General features: G+C 45.0%; 1 protein-coding gene across 2 annotated transcripts in view; it reads right to left on the bottom strand.

The window, feature by feature from the left end:
- The window catches only part of LOC140198312 (cyclic AMP-dependent transcription factor ATF-6 beta-like), a 116,696-nt gene that overhangs the window by 50,502 nt on the left and 46,496 nt on the right, over positions 1-19,698 (bottom strand). For both annotated transcript variants that reach the window (XM_072259386.1, XM_072259387.1), the window contains exons 8-9: positions 17,401-17,586; positions 1,270-1,361 (exon numbers count right to left, since the gene is read on the bottom strand). In XM_072259386.1, coding sequence (XP_072115487.1) covers positions 1,270-1,361; positions 17,401-17,586 — 278 coding nt within the window. The remainder of the gene's footprint in view (positions 1-1,269; positions 1,362-17,400; positions 17,587-19,698) is intronic.

Genomic DNA, 19,698 nt, shown 5'->3' on the forward strand with positions numbered 1-19,698 from the left:
TTCTGGTCACCTCACTATAGGAAGGATGTGGAAGCATTGGAAAGGGTGCAGAGGAAATTTACCAAGATGCTGCCTGGTTTAGAGAGTATGCATTACGATCAGAGATTAAGGGAGCTAGGGCTTTACTCTTTGGAGAGGAGGAGGATGAGAGGAGACATGATAGAGGTGTACAAGATAATAAGAGGAATAGATAGAGTGGATAGCCAGTGCCTCTTCCCCAGGGCACCACTGCTCAATACAAGAGGACATGGCTTTAAGGTAAGGGGTGGGAACTTCAAGGGGGAAATTAGAGGAAGGTTTTTTACTCAGAGAGTGGTTGGTGCGTGGAATGCACTGCCTGAGTCAGTGGTGGAGGCAGATACACTAGTGAAGTTTAAGAGACTACTAGACAGGTATATGGAGGAATTTAAGGTGGGGGGTTATATGGGAGGCAGGGTTTGAGGGTCAGCACAACATTGTGGGCGGAAGGGCCTGTACCGTGCTGTACTATTCTTTGTTCTATGTTAAAGTACATATGTGTCATCATATACAATTTGGAGATTCATTAACCAGGTCCATGCCCCTGCATCCCTTTCCAATCCTAGTATTGGATCCACACCGTATTGGATCAATTGTAAAAATGTGGCCAGTACATGTGGCCAACTGATCATGCGGTGAATGAGCTGGGCGTCCAAAGTGGAAGGCCTCTCTTGTCTTTGTGCGGGCTTTCGAGTTTGATGTTTTCATTTCAGTAGGCCCGTGTTGTTGCTCCTGCACAGCTTGGCTTGTACCGTGGCTAACAAGACTCGGTAAAAACATTTAATCCTCCAACTCCATTGTCATTCTTGCTCCACGCATACGTAACCCTGCGCTTCATCCCCGACGAAAGCAATGAGGAGAGGGCACACCATGGGGGATGGGAGTCCCTACAGATGGATGCCTCCTTTCAAAGCTGTCCTCGATGGTGGGTATGCTAGTGCCCCAGATGGAGCTGACTGAAGGTCCTGCACTGTTTAAGTTATGTATTGCTGCCACAAGCAACTGGGTCTTATTTTCTTATGGAAAGAAACCATTGATGCCTCAGGTTGTGATCTCACATCAGGACAATAAATGCAGATCATAACCACAAGATTCTGCAGATGCTGGAAAAACTGAAGAACACACACACACACAGTGCTGGGGGAATAAACGACTTGCTGAGTAAATGCAGGCACTGACCGGCCATGACTTTAACCTCAAACACTAGACAAGAGACTGCACTAAACCGGGGTTTCATGATGACTTTCTCACCTGGCTGGTCCAAAGGTGAACGCGACGAAGAGCAGGAAGGCCATCACACAGGCTGCTTTCCGATTACCCGATCCCAGCTTCAGTTCGGTATTCTGGAAAATCGGACATGGAATGATTTGTCAACACAACCATTGTGGTACACCCAGTACAGACGTGTAAAGGAGAACACTGTTACTCCGGATAGGACCCAGCACAAAAAAAAACCCAGAATAATAAAAACACAATAAATATAAATACATAGATAGCTTACTATACAGAGATTGAGAGTATGTCCATAAAGTGACTGACAGGAAACTGATCGTTGGGGATGTGGAAGAGTTGGTTAGTGGGTGGAGGTGCTGATCAGCCTTACTGCTTGGGGAAAGTCACTGTTTTTGAGTCTGGTGGTCCTAGCGTGGGTGCTACACAGCCTCCTCCCTGATGGGAGTGGGACAAACAGTCCATGGGCAGGATACGTGGGATCCTTCATGAGGTTACAGGCCTTTTTCCTGCACCTTTCAGTATTCATGTCCTTGAAGGTGGGTAGGCTGCTGCCAGCGATGCACTGGGTTTGTCTACCCGTTTACAACCTTCCTGTCCGCGACAATGCAGTACAGTGACGCAGCTTGTTAGCCTCTTCAGATAGCAGAGGCCACAATCCATGTCCCTCTACCGTACCATATCGCACCGGACACAGTGATAGAAATATAGAAGCATAGAAAATAGGTGCAGGAGTAGGCCATTCAGCCCTTCGAGCCTGCACCGTCATTCAGTATGATCATGGCTGATCATCCAACTCAGAACCCTGCCCCAGCCTTCCCTCCATACCCCCTGATCCCTTTAGCCACAAGGGCCATATCTAACTCCCTCTTAAATATAGCCAATGAACTGGCCTCAACTGTTTCCTGTGGCAGAGAATTCCACAGATTCACCACTCTCTGTGTGAAGATGTTTTTCCTAATCTTGGTCCTAAAAGGCTTCCCCTTTATCCTCAAACTGTGACCCCTCATTCTGGACTTCCCCAACATCGGGAACAATTTTCCTGCATCTAGCCTGTCCAATCCCTTTAGGATTTTATACCTTTCAATAAGATCCCCCCTCAGTTTTCTAAATTCCAGCGAGTATAAGCCTAGTCGATCCAGTCTTTCATCATATGAAAGTCCTGCCATCCCAGGAATCAATCTGGTGAACCTTCTCTGTACTCCCTCTATGGCAAGGATGTCTTTCCTCAGATTAGGGGACCAAAACTGCACACAATACTCCAGGTGTGGTCTCACCAAGGCCTTGTACAACTGCAGTAGTACCTCCCTGCTCCTGTACTCGAATCCTCTTGCTATAAATGCCAGCATACCATTTGCCTTTTTCACCGCCTGCTGTACCTGCACGTCCACTTTCAATGACTGGTGTATAATGACACCCAGGTCTCGTTGCACCTCCCCTTTTCCTAATCGGCCACCATACAGATAATAATCTGTTTTCCTGTTTTTGCCACCAAAGTGGATAACCTCACATTTATCCACATTAAATTGCATCTGCCATGAATTTGCCCACTCACCTAACCTATCCAAGTCACCCTGCATCCTCTTAGCATCCTCCTCACAGCTAACACTGCCGCCCAGCTTCGTGTCATCCGCAAACTTGGAGATGCTGCATTTAATTCCCTCATCTAAGTCATTAATATATATTGTAAACAACTGGGGTCCCAGCACTGAGCCTTGCGGGTACCTCACTAGTCACTGCCTGCCATGCTGTAAAGGTCCCGTTTATTCCCACTCTTTGCTTCCCGTCTGCCAACCAATTCTCTATCCACATCAATACCTTATCCCCAATACCGTGTGCTTTAAGTTTGCACACTAACCTCCTGTGTGGGACCTTGTCAAAAGCCTTCTGAAAATCCAAATATACCACATCCACTGGTTCTCCCCTATCCACTCTACTAGTTACATCCTCAAAAAATTCTATGAGATTCGTCAGACATGATTTTCCTTTCACAAATCCATGCTGACTTTGTCTGATGATTTCACCGCTTTCCAAATGTGCTGTTATCAGATTGACAGGTTCACTTACGCTGTCAGGAGTCTCTCAAAAGCAGGGGTGGAGTTGTATGCCTCAAGGATCAAATCCTCTTGGCACACAAATGTATCGCTGTTGTCCCAATTCCAGATACAGGTGTATTTTTACTATAATCAGTTGAAACACCTTGACTGCACACAGTGATCTCCATTTGACCAATTATGTAACTTCCAAAACCAATTGGCTGCACCAGTGATGATTTGGTGTGACATAATAAAGGGGATGAACACTTAGGCAATCAATTATTTTGAGTTTTATATTTGTAATTAATGCAGATCACTTTGTGGAGATCTGTTTTCACTTTGACATGAGTCTTTTTCTGTTCATCAGTGTCAAAAAGTCGCCAAAATAAATCCACTGTGATTCAATGTTGTAAAACAAAAAAATATGTAAACTTCCAAGGGGGTGAATATTTTTTATAGGTGTTGTACATTCCACCTCAGGCCAACGTCAAACAGGCTCTAAACGATCTGAGCAATAGGATCAATATGCACAAAACAACACCCGCCACACCTTCACCATCATTTTGGGGGATTTTAACCAGACCACTTTGAAAAAGTCACTGAACAATCACCTGTAGTACCAGAGGAAATGACCAATGTTACCCCTCCATCCAGAATGTCTACTACGTCCACACTTCGGAAAGTCTGGTCATCTGGCTGTACTTCTACTCCCTGAGTATAGACAGAAACTGAAGACTGCAGCACCAGCAGCAAGGATCAAGAAGGTTTGGACAAGGGAAGCACTGGCGTGCCCACAGGACTGCTTTGAATCGGTGGACTGGACTGTATTCAGGGATTCATCTTTGAACCTGGATAAGTATGCCACAGTTGTTACCAACTTCGTTAAAACTGCGTGGATGAACCAGGAGGTTCACCTCCTGAGGGCTAGATCTGTGGCATTTAAGTCGGGTAACCCAGATCTGTACAAGAAAATCAGGTACGACTTGCAGAGGGCTATTTCAAGGGTGAAGACACAATTCCAAGCGAGGTTGGTGGCGACATCGGATGCACGGCAACTTTGGCAGGGTTTGCAAGACATTACCTCCTACAAAGCAAAGCCCAATAGAGTGAACGGCAGCAATTCTTCACTACCAGATGAGCTCAACACCTTCTATGTTTGCTTTGAAAGGGAGAATGTAACTACAGCAGTGAAGATCCCTGCTGCACCCTGTGACCTCCGACTCGGAGGCTGTCTTTTAGGAGGGTGAACCTCGCAAGGCAGGAGGCCCCGATGGAGTACCTGGTAAGGCTCTGAAAACTTGAGCTAACCAACTGGTGGGCGTATTCAGGGACATTTTCAACCTCTCACTGCTACGGTCGGAAGTTCCCACCTGCTTCAAAAAGGCAACAATTATACCAGTGCCAAAGAACAGTAGTGTGAGCTGTCTTAATGACTATCACCCAGTAGCACTCACATCTATGATGATGAAATGCTTTGAGAGGTTGGTCACGGCTGGAATCAACTCCTGCCTCAGCAAGGACATGGATCCATTGCAATTTGCCTATCGCCACAATAGGTCTACAGCAGACACAATCTCAATGGCTCTTCAAAAGGCCTTAGATCACCTGGACAATACAAACACCTACCTCTGGATGCTGTTTATTGACAATAGCTCAACGTTTAACACCACAACTCTGATTGATAAATTACACAACCTGGGCCTCTGTACCTCCCTATGTAATTGGATCCTCGACTTTCTAACTAGAAGACCACAATTTGTGTGAATTGGTGAGAGTATCTGCTCTTTGCTGACAACACTGGTGCACCTCAGGGGTGTGTGCTTAGCCCACTGGTCTACTCTCTCTATATCCATGACTGTGTGGCTAGGCATAGCTCAAACACCATCTATAAATTTGCTGACGATACAACCATTGCCATTGCTGGTAGAATCTCAGATGGTGACGAGAGGGCGTACAGGAGTGAGATATACCAACTAGTGCAGTGGTGTCACAGCAACAATCTTGTACTCAATGTCAGTAAGACGAAAGAGCTGATTGTGGACTTCAGGAAAGGTAAGATGAGGAAACATGAACCAATCCTCAGAGGGGGGAGAGTGAGCAGTTTCAAGTTCCTGGGTGTCAAGATCTCTGAGGATCTAACCTGGTCCCAACATAATGATACAGCTATAAAGAAGGCAAGACAGTGGCTATATTTCATTCCGAGTTTGAAGAGATTTGATTTGTCAACTAAAACACTCAAAGCTTCGATAGATGTACCTTGGAGAGCATTCTGACAGGCTGCATCACTGTCTGCAATTGGGGAGAGGGGTAAAGGTGGGGGGGGGGGTACTGCACAGGATCCAAACAAGCCACAGAAAGTTATAAAATTAGTCAGCTCCATTTTGGGCACTAGCCTCCGTATGCCTCCAAAAGGCGACATCCATTATTAAGGACCCCCATCACCCAGGGTATGCCCTTTTCTCACTCTTACCATCAAGTAGGAGGTACAGAAGCCTGAAGGCACACACTCAGCGATTCAGGAACAGCTTCTTCCCCTCTGCTATTCAATTCCTAAATGGACATTGAATCCATGGACACTACTTCACGTTTTTTTAATACATGTTATTTCTGTTTTTGGACTATTTTTAATCTATTCAATACACATGTATATACATAGAAACCACAGAAACTACAGCACAGAAACAGGCCTTTTGGCCCTTCTTGGCTGTGCCGAACCATTTTCTGCCTAGTCCCACTGACCTGCACACGGACCATATCCCTCCATACACCTCCCATCCATGTATCTGTCCAATTTATTCTTAAAAGTTAAAAAAGAACCTGCATTTACCACCTCATCTGGCAGCTCATTCCATACTCCCACCACTCTGTGTGTGAAGAAGCCCCCACTAATGTTCCCTTTAAACTTTTCCCCCCTCACCCATAACCCATGTCCTCTGGTTTTTTTCTCCCCTTGCCTCAGTGGAAAAAGCCTGCTTGCATTCACTCTATCTGTACACATCATAATTTTATATACCTTTATCAAATCTCCCCTCATTCTTCTACGCTCCAGGGAATAAAGTCCTAACCTATTCAACCTTGCTCTGTAACAAGTTTCTCAAGTCCTGGCAACATCCTTGTGAACCTTCTCTGCACCTTTCAACCTTATTTATATCCTTCCTGTAATTTGGTGACCAAAACTGAACACAATACTCCAGATTCGGCCTCACCAATGCCTTATACAACCTCATCATAACATTCTAGCTCTTATACTCAATACTTTGATTAATAAAGGCCAATGGACCAAAAGCTCTCCTTACAACCCTATCTACCTGTGACGCCATTTTTAGGGAATTTGTAACTGATTTATTTTTTTTTCCTTTCTGTATTACCATGTATCGCATTGAACTGCTGCTGCTAAGTTAACAAACTTCACGACACATGCTGGTGATAATAAACCTGATTCTGGTTCTTCCAGAGACTGACGGGAGAGAGTTCTATCAGAGAGGGTAGGGGGTAGTGCCAGGTGTGTTTCTGGACCCTGCTAACCCAGGCATCTGGTTTCACCCTGCTTGGCACCAAGCACGGTGGTACCTGCAGGAACTGCATGGAGGTGCTACAGTATTTGAGTGCACACATGAACCTTTCCTTGTCTGGCAGGCATTCTCTTCTGTGATTTACTAACACTGGTAGTTACTTGCAGAGTCGACGCAGTGGCAGAGTGACATATTTCTGCTGTGTCTTATGGTCTCAGCGCAGACAGGCGATTCATCCCCGGAACTCCATGCTGGTGTGTCTGGTCTAAATCTGACTCATCTCATGCCTTCCCCATGCTATTAGCCCCAAATATACATCCATTCCTTCCTCTTTCCCATTTAAAGAGGGTTAGCTGTATTTGTCAGAGTGAAATGTGTCATCTGTGTTAAGGATCAGAACAGTCTGAGGATGTGCTGGGGCAGCCTGTGACTAGAACATGGAAAACCTACAGCACAGTACAGGCCCTTCAGCCCACAATGCTGTGCTGAACATGTACTTTAGAAATTACTTAGGGTTACCCATAGCCCTGGTTTTCTAAGCTCAATGTACCTATCCAGGAGTCTCCTAAAAGATCCTATTGTATCCATAAAACCTCAAGACACAGGAGCAGAATCAGGCCATTTGGCCCATTGAGCCTGGTCCAGCATTCCATCATGGCTGATTTATGGGAAATGGGAAAATGAGAAGGACGGGAGGCACCAGGGGAGGTCATTTATTTATCCTCCCTCTCAACCCCACTCTCTTGCCTTCCCCCTGTAACCTTTGACACCTTGCATAATCAAGAACCCGTCAATCTCCGTGTTGAAAATACTCAAGAGCTTGGCCTCCAAAACTGTCAGTGGCAATGAATTCCAAAGATTCACCACCCTCTGGTTAAAAATGTTCTCTGTTCTAACGGGTCGCCTCTCTAATCTGAGGCCGTGGCAGCCCAGCATACCCACAATTTACTGACCCTGACCCGTAGTTCTTTGGAACGTGGGAGGGAACCCTGCCACCTCTGCCATTCACTCTGATCTCTCCCTGTGAGACCGAGTCCACAACCTCCCAGCCTTCGAAAGAAAAGGAATTCCCGGTTGGATTAATCACTGACTGCTTTTTTTGTGGCGTGCTAGCGCTCATCAGTGGGGTACCCACCCCACCTCATCTTCCATAAAGTAGCCACGTCATCACTCTTTTCCCAGGGTTACAATTCAGTCCTATCACCCATGCACATTTCTGCACTCCCAGTGCTCTCACTCCATGGAATTTCGTTCGCATAAAACACTAAAGATTGAAAGATAACTACATTCTTCGCAACTCCAGATGATCACCTGATTCAGCTATGTACACACCCACACACACAGGTTAAAAATGTTCTACTGTTAATGCGTCTCTTGCATTGGATAACTTTACTCACCTCAATGCTGAACCGACTCCACAAGCCCTAGACTCACGTTCAAGAACTCTACAACTCACGTTTCTCAGTATTATTTATAATTTTAAAAATACTTGCAGGGTTTTGTCTTCCCTTGCACATTGGTTGTTTGTCAATCTTTGTGTGTGGTTTTACACTGATCCTATCGTGCTTCTTTGTATTTATTAAGAGACAGAATGGAGTATGCCTTCCAGCCCATTGAGCTGCCCCGAGGGGGGAGGGGGGAGGGGGAGGGGGAGAGAGAGATTGATTGAGGGTGACAGTGAGAGTGTGTGTGCATATTGCTTCGGGCTTTGCTATTGTTGCGCTGTTGTGTCATTGCATGTCATCTGAACACGGATGGCAAGCCGTGTTGGTGCCGGAACGCGTGGTGAGGGGATACTCTCAAGCACATGCGAGGGTTGGGTTGGGTTGGCTGTGAACACAAACAATGCTTTATGCATTTCACTGTATGTTTCCATATACGTGTGACCTGAATCCGCCCCAGCACCAAGGGCATCTTGAAAAGGTGGTACCTCAGGAAGGTAGCATCTATCATTAAAGACCCTCACAGCCTGGGACAGGACCTCTTCTCAATACCACCATCAGGGAGGAGGTACAGGAGCCTGAACACGCACACTCAATGTTTTAGGAACAACTTCTTTCCCTCCACCATTAACATTATTAGTTCCTCTTTGCTACTGTTTAGCTTTATATTCCTTACTGTAACCTATAGTAATTTTTACATATTGCAAAGTACTACTGCCACAAAACAACAAATTTCACGACCCAAGCCTGTGATCATAAACCTGACTCTGAAATGGAATTGGGTGCAATAACATAGGCATGTCGAGAAACCAGATGGCAGAGGGGAAGAAACTGTTCTAGAATCATTGAGCGAGTGCCTTTAGGCTCCTGTACCTTCTCCCCAGGTCTGAGTGGCCGAATCCACGGAGTTTGTACACTTTTTCCATCACAAATAGTTGGGAAAACCCAAGTGGGAGACTGGGGCAGGAGGAGTGGAAGAGTTTAATCACGAGGTGCCAGGATTTTAATGACCTAGAGAGGAGGGAGGGAGGGAGGGAGGCTCAGTGCTCGACACTCAGTTGGAAACAGATTTACAGCAGATCAGGAGCCATTACACCCTCTGCTGACCAATTAGTGAATTACAATGAGCTTCATGTAAACCCAAGTAACTGTGCCCACCCGGGTGAGATTCCAACAGCCAGGAATGACACAAGGGATTCTTCAGATGCTGGAAATCTTGAGGAACAGGATTTCTGAATCCACAATCACTACATAACACTGCCACAACAGTCCACCAAAGAGTTGAATTATCAGGGTGAAGAGAAAGTGAGACAGCTTTGACTTTGTGGTGATCATGTACTTGCAATGGCCGTTCAATGGTAGTGCACTGTGGGAGGCCCAGGTTCGATTCACAGTCAGCGCACCTACGGGCAACTCAGTGGCAGTTATTTAGCAGTTAGCGTACCACTACTACAGCAACAGTGGCCAGGGGTCAATTCCTGCCCCTGTAGATTAAGGATCTGTGGACAGGCCTCTCTTTGTGGGCTTCAGTTCAGAATGCTATTTGCTTATGTTTATTGTTTGCATGATTTGCTTTTTTCTCTGCACACTGGGTGCTTGATGGTCTTTTTTTATTCATGGCTTCTGTTGGGTTCTTTGCTTTTTTCAGGAGGCAAATCTCAAAGTTGTATAATGTATACATACTTCAATAATAAATGTACTTGGAACTTTTAAGTGTAAAGGGACTTGACTGAAGGAGCCTGGTGGTTAGTGGTTAGTGCAATGCTTTACAGTGTTAGATGCAATTCCCAATGCTGTCTGTAAGGAGTCTATACGTACTCCCCCTTGTCCAGGCCAGTTTTCTCCCACATTCCAAAGATGTACGGGTTAGTAGGTTAATTGATCACATGCACAGGTTAATAGGGTAATTGATCACATGTATGGGTTAGTAGGTTAATTGATCACATGCACGGGTTAATAGGTTAATTGATCAGATGGGTGTAACTGGGCGGCACAGGGTCATTCGGCCTGAAGGGTCTGTTACTCTGCTGGATACACAGCTTAGCTGAGAAACGGCAGAAAAAGTCCAAAAATTGTGAAGCAAAACACAGGGAATTGTGGATAATATTATAGCCAGGATGTGGGGTACAAATTATAATGGGAGATAAAAAGGCATACAAAAAGGGCAAAGGTACGATAGGGAATTTCAATATGCAGGAAAATTGGGAAAATTAGGTTAGTGCTGGACCCCAAGAAAGGGAATGTGTAGAATACCTACGAGATGACTTTTTAAGAGCAGATTGTAGTTGAGCTCACAGGGGGAAAGGTAAGTCTAGATTGAGTGTTGTGCAGTGAACTAGATTTGAATAGAAATTTGAAGGAACCCTCAGGAGAGACCGAACATAATATGATAGAATTCACCCTACAGCAGTGGTCCCCAACCACCGGGCCACGAGGAAACGATATGATTTGGTGATATGAAATGAAATGAGTCAGCTGCACCTTTCCTCATTCCCTGTCACGCACTGTTGAACTTGAATACTCCCCACCCCACCTCCTTGGCCAGTCCGCAAGAATATTGTCAATATTAAACCGGCCCGCAGCGCAAAAAAGGCTGGGAACCCCGCTTGTCTGTAAGAGAAGCCAAAGTCACATTATGAGTATTGCAGTGGAGTAAAGGGAATTACGGAGGCACAAGACAGGAACTGGCCAAAATTGATTGGAAAGTGACACTAGTAGGGATGACCACAGAACAGCAATGGCTGGAGTTTCTGGGAGTAATTTGAAAGATGCAGCATAGATGTATCCCAAAGATGAAGACATTCTAAAGGGAGAATGATGCAACTGTGGCTGACAAAGGAATCAAAAGGCAGCATTAAATCAAAAGAGAGAGCATAGTTGAAAGTTAAAGGATTGGGAAGCTTTTACAAACCGGCATAAGGAGATAAACAATGAAATATGAAGGTAAGCTAGACAATAATTTAAAAGTTTTTTCAGATATATAAAGAGTAAAAGAGAGACGAGGGTGGATATCAGACCGCTGGAAAATAATCCTGAAGAGGTAATAATGGGTGACAAAGAAATGGCAGATGAACTTAATATATATTTTGCATCACTCTTCACTGTGGAAGGCACTAGCAGTATGCCAGAAATTTGAGAGTGTCAGAGGGCAGAAGTGAGTGTCATTGCTATTACTTAGGAGAAGGTACTTAGAAAGTTGAAAGGTCTGAATGTGGATAAGTCATCTGGGACAGATGGACTACACCCCAGGGTTTTGAAAGAGGTTGTTATAGAGGCATTTCAAGAATCACTAGGTTCTGGAATAGTTGTTGAGGACTGGAAAATTGCAAATGTCACTCCACCCCTTAAGGGAGGTAGGTAGATGAAAGCAAATTACAGGCCATTTAGTCTGACTTCAGTGGGAAGATGTTGGAGTCCATTATTAACGAGGAGGTTTTGGGGTACTTGGAGGCACATGGCAAAATAGGCCAAAATTAGCAAGGCTTCCTTCAGATTTGTCTGACAAACCTGTTGGAATTCTTTGAGGAAATAACAGGCGGGATAGGCAAAGGAGAGTCATTGGATGTTGTTTATTTGGACTTTCAGAAGGCCTTTGACAAGGTGCTGTACATGAGGTTACTTGACATGGTGTTGCAGGAAAGATAGAGGACTGGCTGAAAGGCAGGAGGCAGAGAGTGGGAGTAATGGGAGTCTTTTCTGGTTGGCTGTCGGTTACTAGTTACAGTGGCATGCAAAAGTTTGGGCACCCCCGGTCAAAATTTCTGTTACTATGAATAGCTAAGCAACTAAAAGATGAACTGATTTCCTAAAGGCATAAAGTTAAAGAGGATACATTTCTTTAATATTTTAAGCAAGAAAACTTTTTTATTTCCATCTTTTACATATAAGGGGTTTCTTCTTTTATGTTACTGCAAAGGTTAACAAAATGGCTTCTTTGTTATGTTATAATAAAAATGGCTTTTCTGTAATAACTGCGATGTAAGGAGTTCTCTCTCTCTGCTTGTTCGGGTTATATTATTGATAAGAGGACGAACGAACCAATTGGGATAGATTTTATTCTTTCTTGTGTGTCTGTAAGTTATTGTTTCTTGCGGGCTTTGGGGCAGAAGGTGCGAGGGGGACAGAGAGAGAAGACGCGATGCTGTAAGCTGGGCGGCAGAACGGACCCCGAGCTGGAGTCCGAGTCCCAAGGTCTTCGGCGAGGAGAGGAGACGGAGACAGACTCGTGTGGGGCATCTGGTCGACCACTGTGGGTGGTCCCAAGCGGCGGGTCGAGGAGGTCGGAGGGGATCGAATGGTGGAAAGAGGACTCCGTTAATTGTGCACGAAGTGGATGAACTTTGATAAGTTTGGCGCCTTTTACTTTCCTTTTATATTTTATCTCTATTAATTACATAGTCCCAGTAATATCTATAAAATGTAATCATTTAATCGCATATGGTGTATTGTCTGTTATTGGGTGGGGTGGGGTACATCACACAGCATCCACACAAACTTGATTACCCAGTTTGGCGGGGCTGAAGGCTGCTCCCCCTAGACAAAAGCGAGCTGAGTGAGGCTGAGGCTTACCAGGAGGCTAAATACAGTTTCAAAATAACAAAAAAGGAAAAGGGCCCAAAGCAAACGTTTGGGCACCCTGCATGGTCAGTACTTAGTAACACCCCCTTTGGCAAGTATCACAGCTTGTAAACACTTTCTGTAGCCAGCTAAGAGTCTTTCAATTCTTGTTTGGGGGATTTTCGCCCATTCTTCCTCGCAAAAGGCTTCTAGTTCTGTGAGATTCTTGGGCAGTCTTGCATGCACTGCTCTTTTGAGGTCTATCCATAGATTCTCGATGATGTTTAGTTCAGGGGACTGTGAGGGCCATGGCAAGACCCTCAGCTTGCACCTCTTGAGGTAGTCCATTGTGGATTTTGTGGTGTGGTTAGGATCATTATCCTGTTGTAGAAGCCATCCTGTTTTCATATTCAGCTTTTCTAAAGACAGTGTGATGTTTGCTTCCAGAATTTGCTGGTATTTAATTGAATTCATTCTTCCCTCTACCAGTGAAATGTTCCGCGTGCCACTGGCTGCAACACAAGCCCAAAGTATGATCGATCCACCCCCGTGGTTAACAGTTGGAGAGGGGTTCTTTTCATGAAATTCTGCACCCTTTTTTCTCCAAACGTACCTTTGCTCATTGCGGCCAAAAAGTTCTATTCAAAAGGCTCAAAGGAACATCTAAACAAGCCTGATGCATTTTGGAAACAAGTCCTGTGGACTGATGAAGTTAAAATAGAACTTCTTGGCCGCAATGAGCAAAGGTATGTTTGGAGAAAAAAGGGTGCAGAATTTCATGAAAAGAACACCTCTCCAACTGTTAAGCACGGGGGTGGATCCATCATGCTTTGGGCTTGTGTTGCAGCCAGTGGCGCGGGGAACATTTCACTGGTAGAGGGAAGAATGAATTTAATTAAATACCAGCAAATTCTGGAAGCAACATCACACCGTCTATAAAAAAGCCAAAGATGAAAAGTGGATGACTTAAAAATCCACAATGGACTACTTCAAGAGGCGCAAGCTGAAGGTTTTGCCATGGACCTCACAGTCCCCTGAACTAAGCGTCATCGAGAATCTGTGGATAGACCTCAAAAGAGCAGTGCATGCAAGATGGCCCAAGGATCTCACAGAACTAGAAGCCTTTTGCAAGGAAGAATGGCCAGAAATCCCCCAAACAAGAATTGAAAGACTCTTAGCTGGCTACAAAAAGCGTTTACAAGCTGTGATACTTGCCAAAGGGAGTGTTACTAAGTACTGCCGTGCAGGGTGCCCAAACTTTTGCTTTGGGCCCTTTTCCTTTTTTGTTATTTTAAAACTGTAAAAGATGGAAATAAAGAAGTTTTCTTGCTTAAAGTATTAAAGAAATGTGTCATCTTTAACTTTATGCCTTTTGGAAATCAGTTCATCTTTTAGTTGCTTAGCTATTCACAGTAACAGAAATTTTGACCGGGGGTGCCCAAACTTTTGCATGCCACTGTATGTTCCACAGGGGTAGGTGTTTTCACGTTATACGTCAATGATTTGGATGACAGAACTGATGGCGTTGTGGCCAAGTTTGCAGATGAGAGAGAGATGGAGGGGCATGTAATGTTGAAGAAGCAAGGGAGTCTGCAAAATGACTTAGACAGATTGGGAGAATAGGCAAATAATTAGCAGATGGTATATAGTGTAGCAAATTGTATGGTCATGTACTTTGGTAGAAAAAATAAAGGCATTGACTATATTCTAAACAGGAAGAATTTTTTTTTTAAAAAACCAGAGGTGCAAAGGGCTTGTGAGTCTTCATGCAGGATTCCTTAAAGGTTAACTTGCAGGTCAAGTCGGTGGTAAGGAAAGCAAATGCAATATTAGCATTCATTTTGAGAGGACTAGAATATAAAAGCAAATATGTAATGCTGAGGCTTTATGAGACTTTGGTTAGACTGTATTTGGAGTATTGAGATTTTGGCCCCTCATTTAAGAAAGTATGTGTTGGCATTGGAGAGGGTCCAGAAGACGTTCAAGAGAATAATCCCGGGAATGAAACGATTAACTTGTGAGAAGCACTTGATGGCTCTCGGTCTGCACTCAGTGGAGTTTAGAGGAAAGGGGTGGGGTGGATCTCATTGAAATGTATCGAATATTGAATGGCCCAGATAGAGTGGACATGGAGAGGATGTTTCCTGAAGTGGGGGTGTCTAGGACCAGAAGGCACAGCCTCAGAATAGAGGGATACACATTTACAATGGAGATGAGGAGAAATTTCTTAACTAGACAGTGGTAAGTATGTGGAATTTGTTGCCACAGATGGCTGTGGAGGCCAAGTCGTTGGGTATATTCAAAGTGGAATTTGATAGGTTCTTGGTTAGTAAGGGTGTCAAAGGATACAGGGAAAAGGCAGGAGAAAGGTGTTGAGACAGTTAATAAATCAGCCATGATGGAATGGCAGAGCAGACTTGATGAGCTGAATGGCCTAATTCTGTTCCTATGTTTTATGGTCTCTTATGGTCTTAACACCAATATGGATTAAGACTTGGTTATCAGTCATAAAGCGAAGAGGAGACTGCAAAGACCAGCTGCTGGTGCTCACCAGTGTCTGTGGGTGGGATCGGGCATCAAATACCATATTTCTAAGTTTACCAATGATGCAATTCCGGGGCAGAATTGTGGAGAGAGGAGGATATGAGGAGAAATAGACAAGCGGACTGGGTTGTGGGGGGTGGGGGGAGAGACTTGGCCCACAGGAACATAATGTGGAAAAAGGAGAGGAGGCTCAATTTGGTGAATGTAATTGGAAAGCTGTCTGTCCTTGATATGGTGAGAGAAAGTGGTTAACACTAATGTTAAAAGGGGCTGAACATAACACGTTACATTGGCCTCCAGTTGTGGGTCTGTACGTTCTTGTTGTGACTGTGAGAGTTTCCACCGAGTGCTCTGGTTTCCTCCCGCGTTCCAAAGAGACACAGGCTGGTAGGTTAATGGGTCCAATAATTGTGACTGGGCAGCGTGGACTCATTGCACTGGGAGGGCCTGTACTGTACTGTACTCCAAAATAAAATGAGCACATTTCTGTCCATTACCATGGGCTCATTGGGCATTCACACGTCCTGTGAATTCTCACTTCAACTCTTCACTTGGTTTAACGCCCCTTAGCACGCAGCGCCTCTAGTTGCCTCTCTTTCCCAGTGCACACAGGGAAAACTCCCATCATTATTTCTGGAAGTGAAGCGAAACAGCACAAGGTCCCCAGCCTCCACCAGGAGTCAAAGTGACAGTTTAACTGATAAAGCAGGGAACGTTTGACTGCTTGCCACGACGATATCTGCGTTCACAACGAGAAGAAACACTTGGAGGTGCTTGAGGGCCCCGGAAAACCCAGGCATTCGCACAGGTGACCTGGTACCCTGACAGTCCCTCATACGCACACTCTGCACGAGGAAGCTACCTCCCGCACACACTGATCCTCAAAAACCTCCGCAGCCTCAGGGGAGACTCTGCCACCTCCCTCCCATCACTTAGCTTTCACTCGTTCCTCACTAACACTCCCCCGAAACGGAAAGTGCGGCAGTCGTATTTTTGGCGCAGCCACTGAAAACGAGGGTGGAGAATCTGTGGAATTCAGATTGAAGCTGATATAACTTCTGTGTGCTCATCTCACTGCTGTATTACACAGATAAGGTTAGTGTGTGTGTGTGTGTGTGTGTGTGTGTGTGTGTGTGTGTGTGTGTGTGTGTGTCTGTCTGTGTGTCTCTGTCTGTGTGCTCAACTCACTGCTGTATTACACAGATAAGGCTTGTGTGAGAGAGAGTGAGTGTGTGTGTGCGTCTCTGTCAGTGTGTGTGTCTGTGTATGTCTTGTCTGTGTCTGTGTCTGTGTGCATGTGTGTCTGTGTCTGTGTGCGTGTCTGTGTTTGTTTTGCTCTGGTTTCCCGGTAGTGAAGGTGACAGCACAGCCCTCCGGTGAAAAATGATATCGTATCTGTTAAAAAGGGGCCGTGGACAATTCTGATTTGATGGAGACGGACGTGAAAGCACAGAGGAACATCTGGTGAAATTTCTGAAATGCCCGTTCGCTGCTGTCGTTACTGCGTGGTTGGGAATCTTTCAGAGGGAAGGCCTCAAAATCCCCGGCCTTGCCTGCTTTTGGCCACCGAGAAGGAGGTTGAAGCGTTTGGACAGAGATGGCGCTCAGTGCTCGGTGTCGGAGAGCTGATCAGAGCTCGAAGTTTTCGGATGACTCAGAGTTGGATTGTGGTCGGCATGGCAGGGAGAGTTTTTCTTCCTTCTCCCGTCTGCGTGAGATGTGGGACATTTGAGAAACTTTCAGCTCTACTGTGCTCATGAACTTCTTCATCAAGTTATGGTATTGTTGCACTGTTGTAACTATATGTTATAATTATGTGGTTTTGTCAGTTTTTCCAGTCTTGGTCTGTCCTGTGTTTTGTGATATAACACTGGAGAAAATAATGTATCATTTCTTAATGCATGCATTACTAAATGACAATAAAAGGGGACTACGTGTCCTCATAATCTAATCTGCAAATATTTAAGGATATTAACTACAAGATACCGGTGGTGGGGTGGAACAGAGGACGAGCGGAGAAGCAGAACAGGACGGGACTTATGGTTTTGGCTCAAACCTCACCTCTGAAACAATGCTGTCGAGTTTCTTCTTCAGTAGCGTGTTCTCCCGCTTGAGCTTCTCGTTCTCGCTGAGTGCCTCGCGCAGCTTGCTCTCCAGACCCTGCAGGTACTCCTTCTTCTTCTTGCGAGACTGGAAGGCCGACTCCCGGTTCTTGATCATCCGCTGCTGACGTTTCAGCAGCTTTATCTATGGAGAGGAAGCAATGCATGAACGACGGAGAGTCAGGAATCAAGCCCACCAGCCCAAGATAGTGCTGGCAAGACATGATGTTTTGTGGGCAGCTAACAAAGCTACAAACCACTCTAATAAATGTACTTTTTCTGCTCTATGATCACTGCAGTCCACAGCCTGTAAATTCCCTTTGGGAGTTGTGCTTTCGAACCATCTGAATGATCTGTCGTTTTTGTGATATCCCGAAGGATTTGGCAAAATGAACTCTCGAGAGCAGGTTCCCACCTGCTTCAAAAAGGTAGGAATTACAGCAGTTCCCAAGAAGAGTAGTGTGAGCTGCCTTAATGATTATCGTCCAGTAGCACTCATATCTACCGTAATGATCTTTCAAGAATCGCTAGATTCTGGAGTGGCTCTGGAAGACTAGAAAACTGCAAATGTCACTCCACTCTACAAGAAGTAAGAGAGTCAGAAGGAAGGAAACTACAGGCCAGTTAGTCTGACCTCACCGGTTGGGATGATGTTGCAGATGATTAATAAGGATGAGGTCTCAGGGAACTTGGAGGCACATGATAAAATAGGCTGTAGTCAGCATGGTTTCCTCGAAGGAAAATCTTGCCTGACAAATCTGTTGGAATTCTTTGAAGAAATAACAAGCAGGATAGACAAAGGAGAATTAGTTGATGTTGTGTACTGTGCTTGGAGTTTCAGGAGGTCTTTACAAGGTATCACACAAGGCTGCTTCACAAGCTACCAGCCCATGGTGTTACAGGAAAGATCCTAGCATGGATAAAGCAGTGACTGACTGGCAGGAGGCAAAGAGTGAGACTAAAGGGAGCCTTTTTTTGGCTGGCTGCCAGTGACTAGTGGTGTTCCACAGGGGTCTGTGTTGGGACAGATTCTTTTTACATCCTATGTCAATGATTTGGATGATGGAATTGAAGACTTTGTTGAAAAGTTTGCAGACAATATGAAGACAGGTGGAGGGGCAGGTAGTTTTGAAAAAGTAGAGAAGCTACAGAAGGACAGACAGATTAGGAGAATGGGCAAAGAAAAGGCATATGGAATACAGTGTCATGAAGTGTATGGTCATGCACTTTGGTAGAAGAAATGAAAGCGTTGACTATTTTCTAAATGGAGAGAAAATACAAAAGTCTGAGGCGCGAAGAGACTTGGGAGTCCGTGTGCAGGATTCTCTAAGGGTTAACTTGCAGGCTGAGTCTGTGGTGAGGAAGACAAATGTGATGTTAGGATTCATTTCAAAAGGACTAGAACATAAAAGCAAGGATGTAATGAAACTTCATAAAGTACTGGTGAGGCCTCACTTGGAGTGTTGTGAGCAGGTTTGGTCCTCTTATCTCAGAAAGGATGTGCTGAAACTCGAGGGGGTTCAAAGGAGATTCATCAGAATGATTCCAGGATTGAATGGCTTGTCATATGAAGAGCATTTTATGGCTCTGGGGCTGTATTCACTAGAATTCTAAAGAATGAAAGAGGATCTCATTAAATCATATTGATTATTGAAAAGCCTTGATTGAGTGGATGTGGACAGGATGTTTCCGATGGTGGGGGAATCTAAGACCAGAAGACACAGCTTCAGGAATAGAAGGGTGTCCTTTTAGAATGGAGATGATGAGGAATTTCTTTAGCCAGACAGTGCTGAACCTGTGGAAGCCTTTGCCATAGGCAGCTGTGGAGGCCAAGTCTTTATGTACATTTAAGGCAGATTTTTGATTGGTCAGGACATGAAGGGATACAGGAAGAAGGCAGGAGATTGGGGCTGAGAGGATGAAACAGCAGAGCAGACTCAATGGGACAAATGGCCTGATTCTGCTTCTATATCTTATGGTCTTATGGAAATGCTTTGAGAGGTTGCTCATGACTCATGTTATGTACCCCTAGGGTTCCTTTTTGCTGTGGACTGTCACTTTAAGGCACAAGAGAGAACTGAGACTAACTTTTGGATTTCTGCTGACAGAGAGAAGGGCGGAGTCTGCCCTGTTGGTGATAATCCAAACGTGGATTTTGTTGGAGTATCCTGTGGCCACCACTGTTGGTGATAATCCAAACGTGGATTTTGTTGGAGTATCCTGTGGCCACCACTTTGAGATGTCCCATAGCTGAGTT

This window comes from Mobula birostris, chromosome 5 (assembly GCF_030028105.1).
Source record: "Mobula birostris isolate sMobBir1 chromosome 5, sMobBir1.hap1, whole genome shotgun sequence".
Lineage (NCBI taxonomy): Eukaryota > Metazoa > Chordata > Chondrichthyes > Myliobatiformes > Myliobatidae > Mobula > Mobula birostris.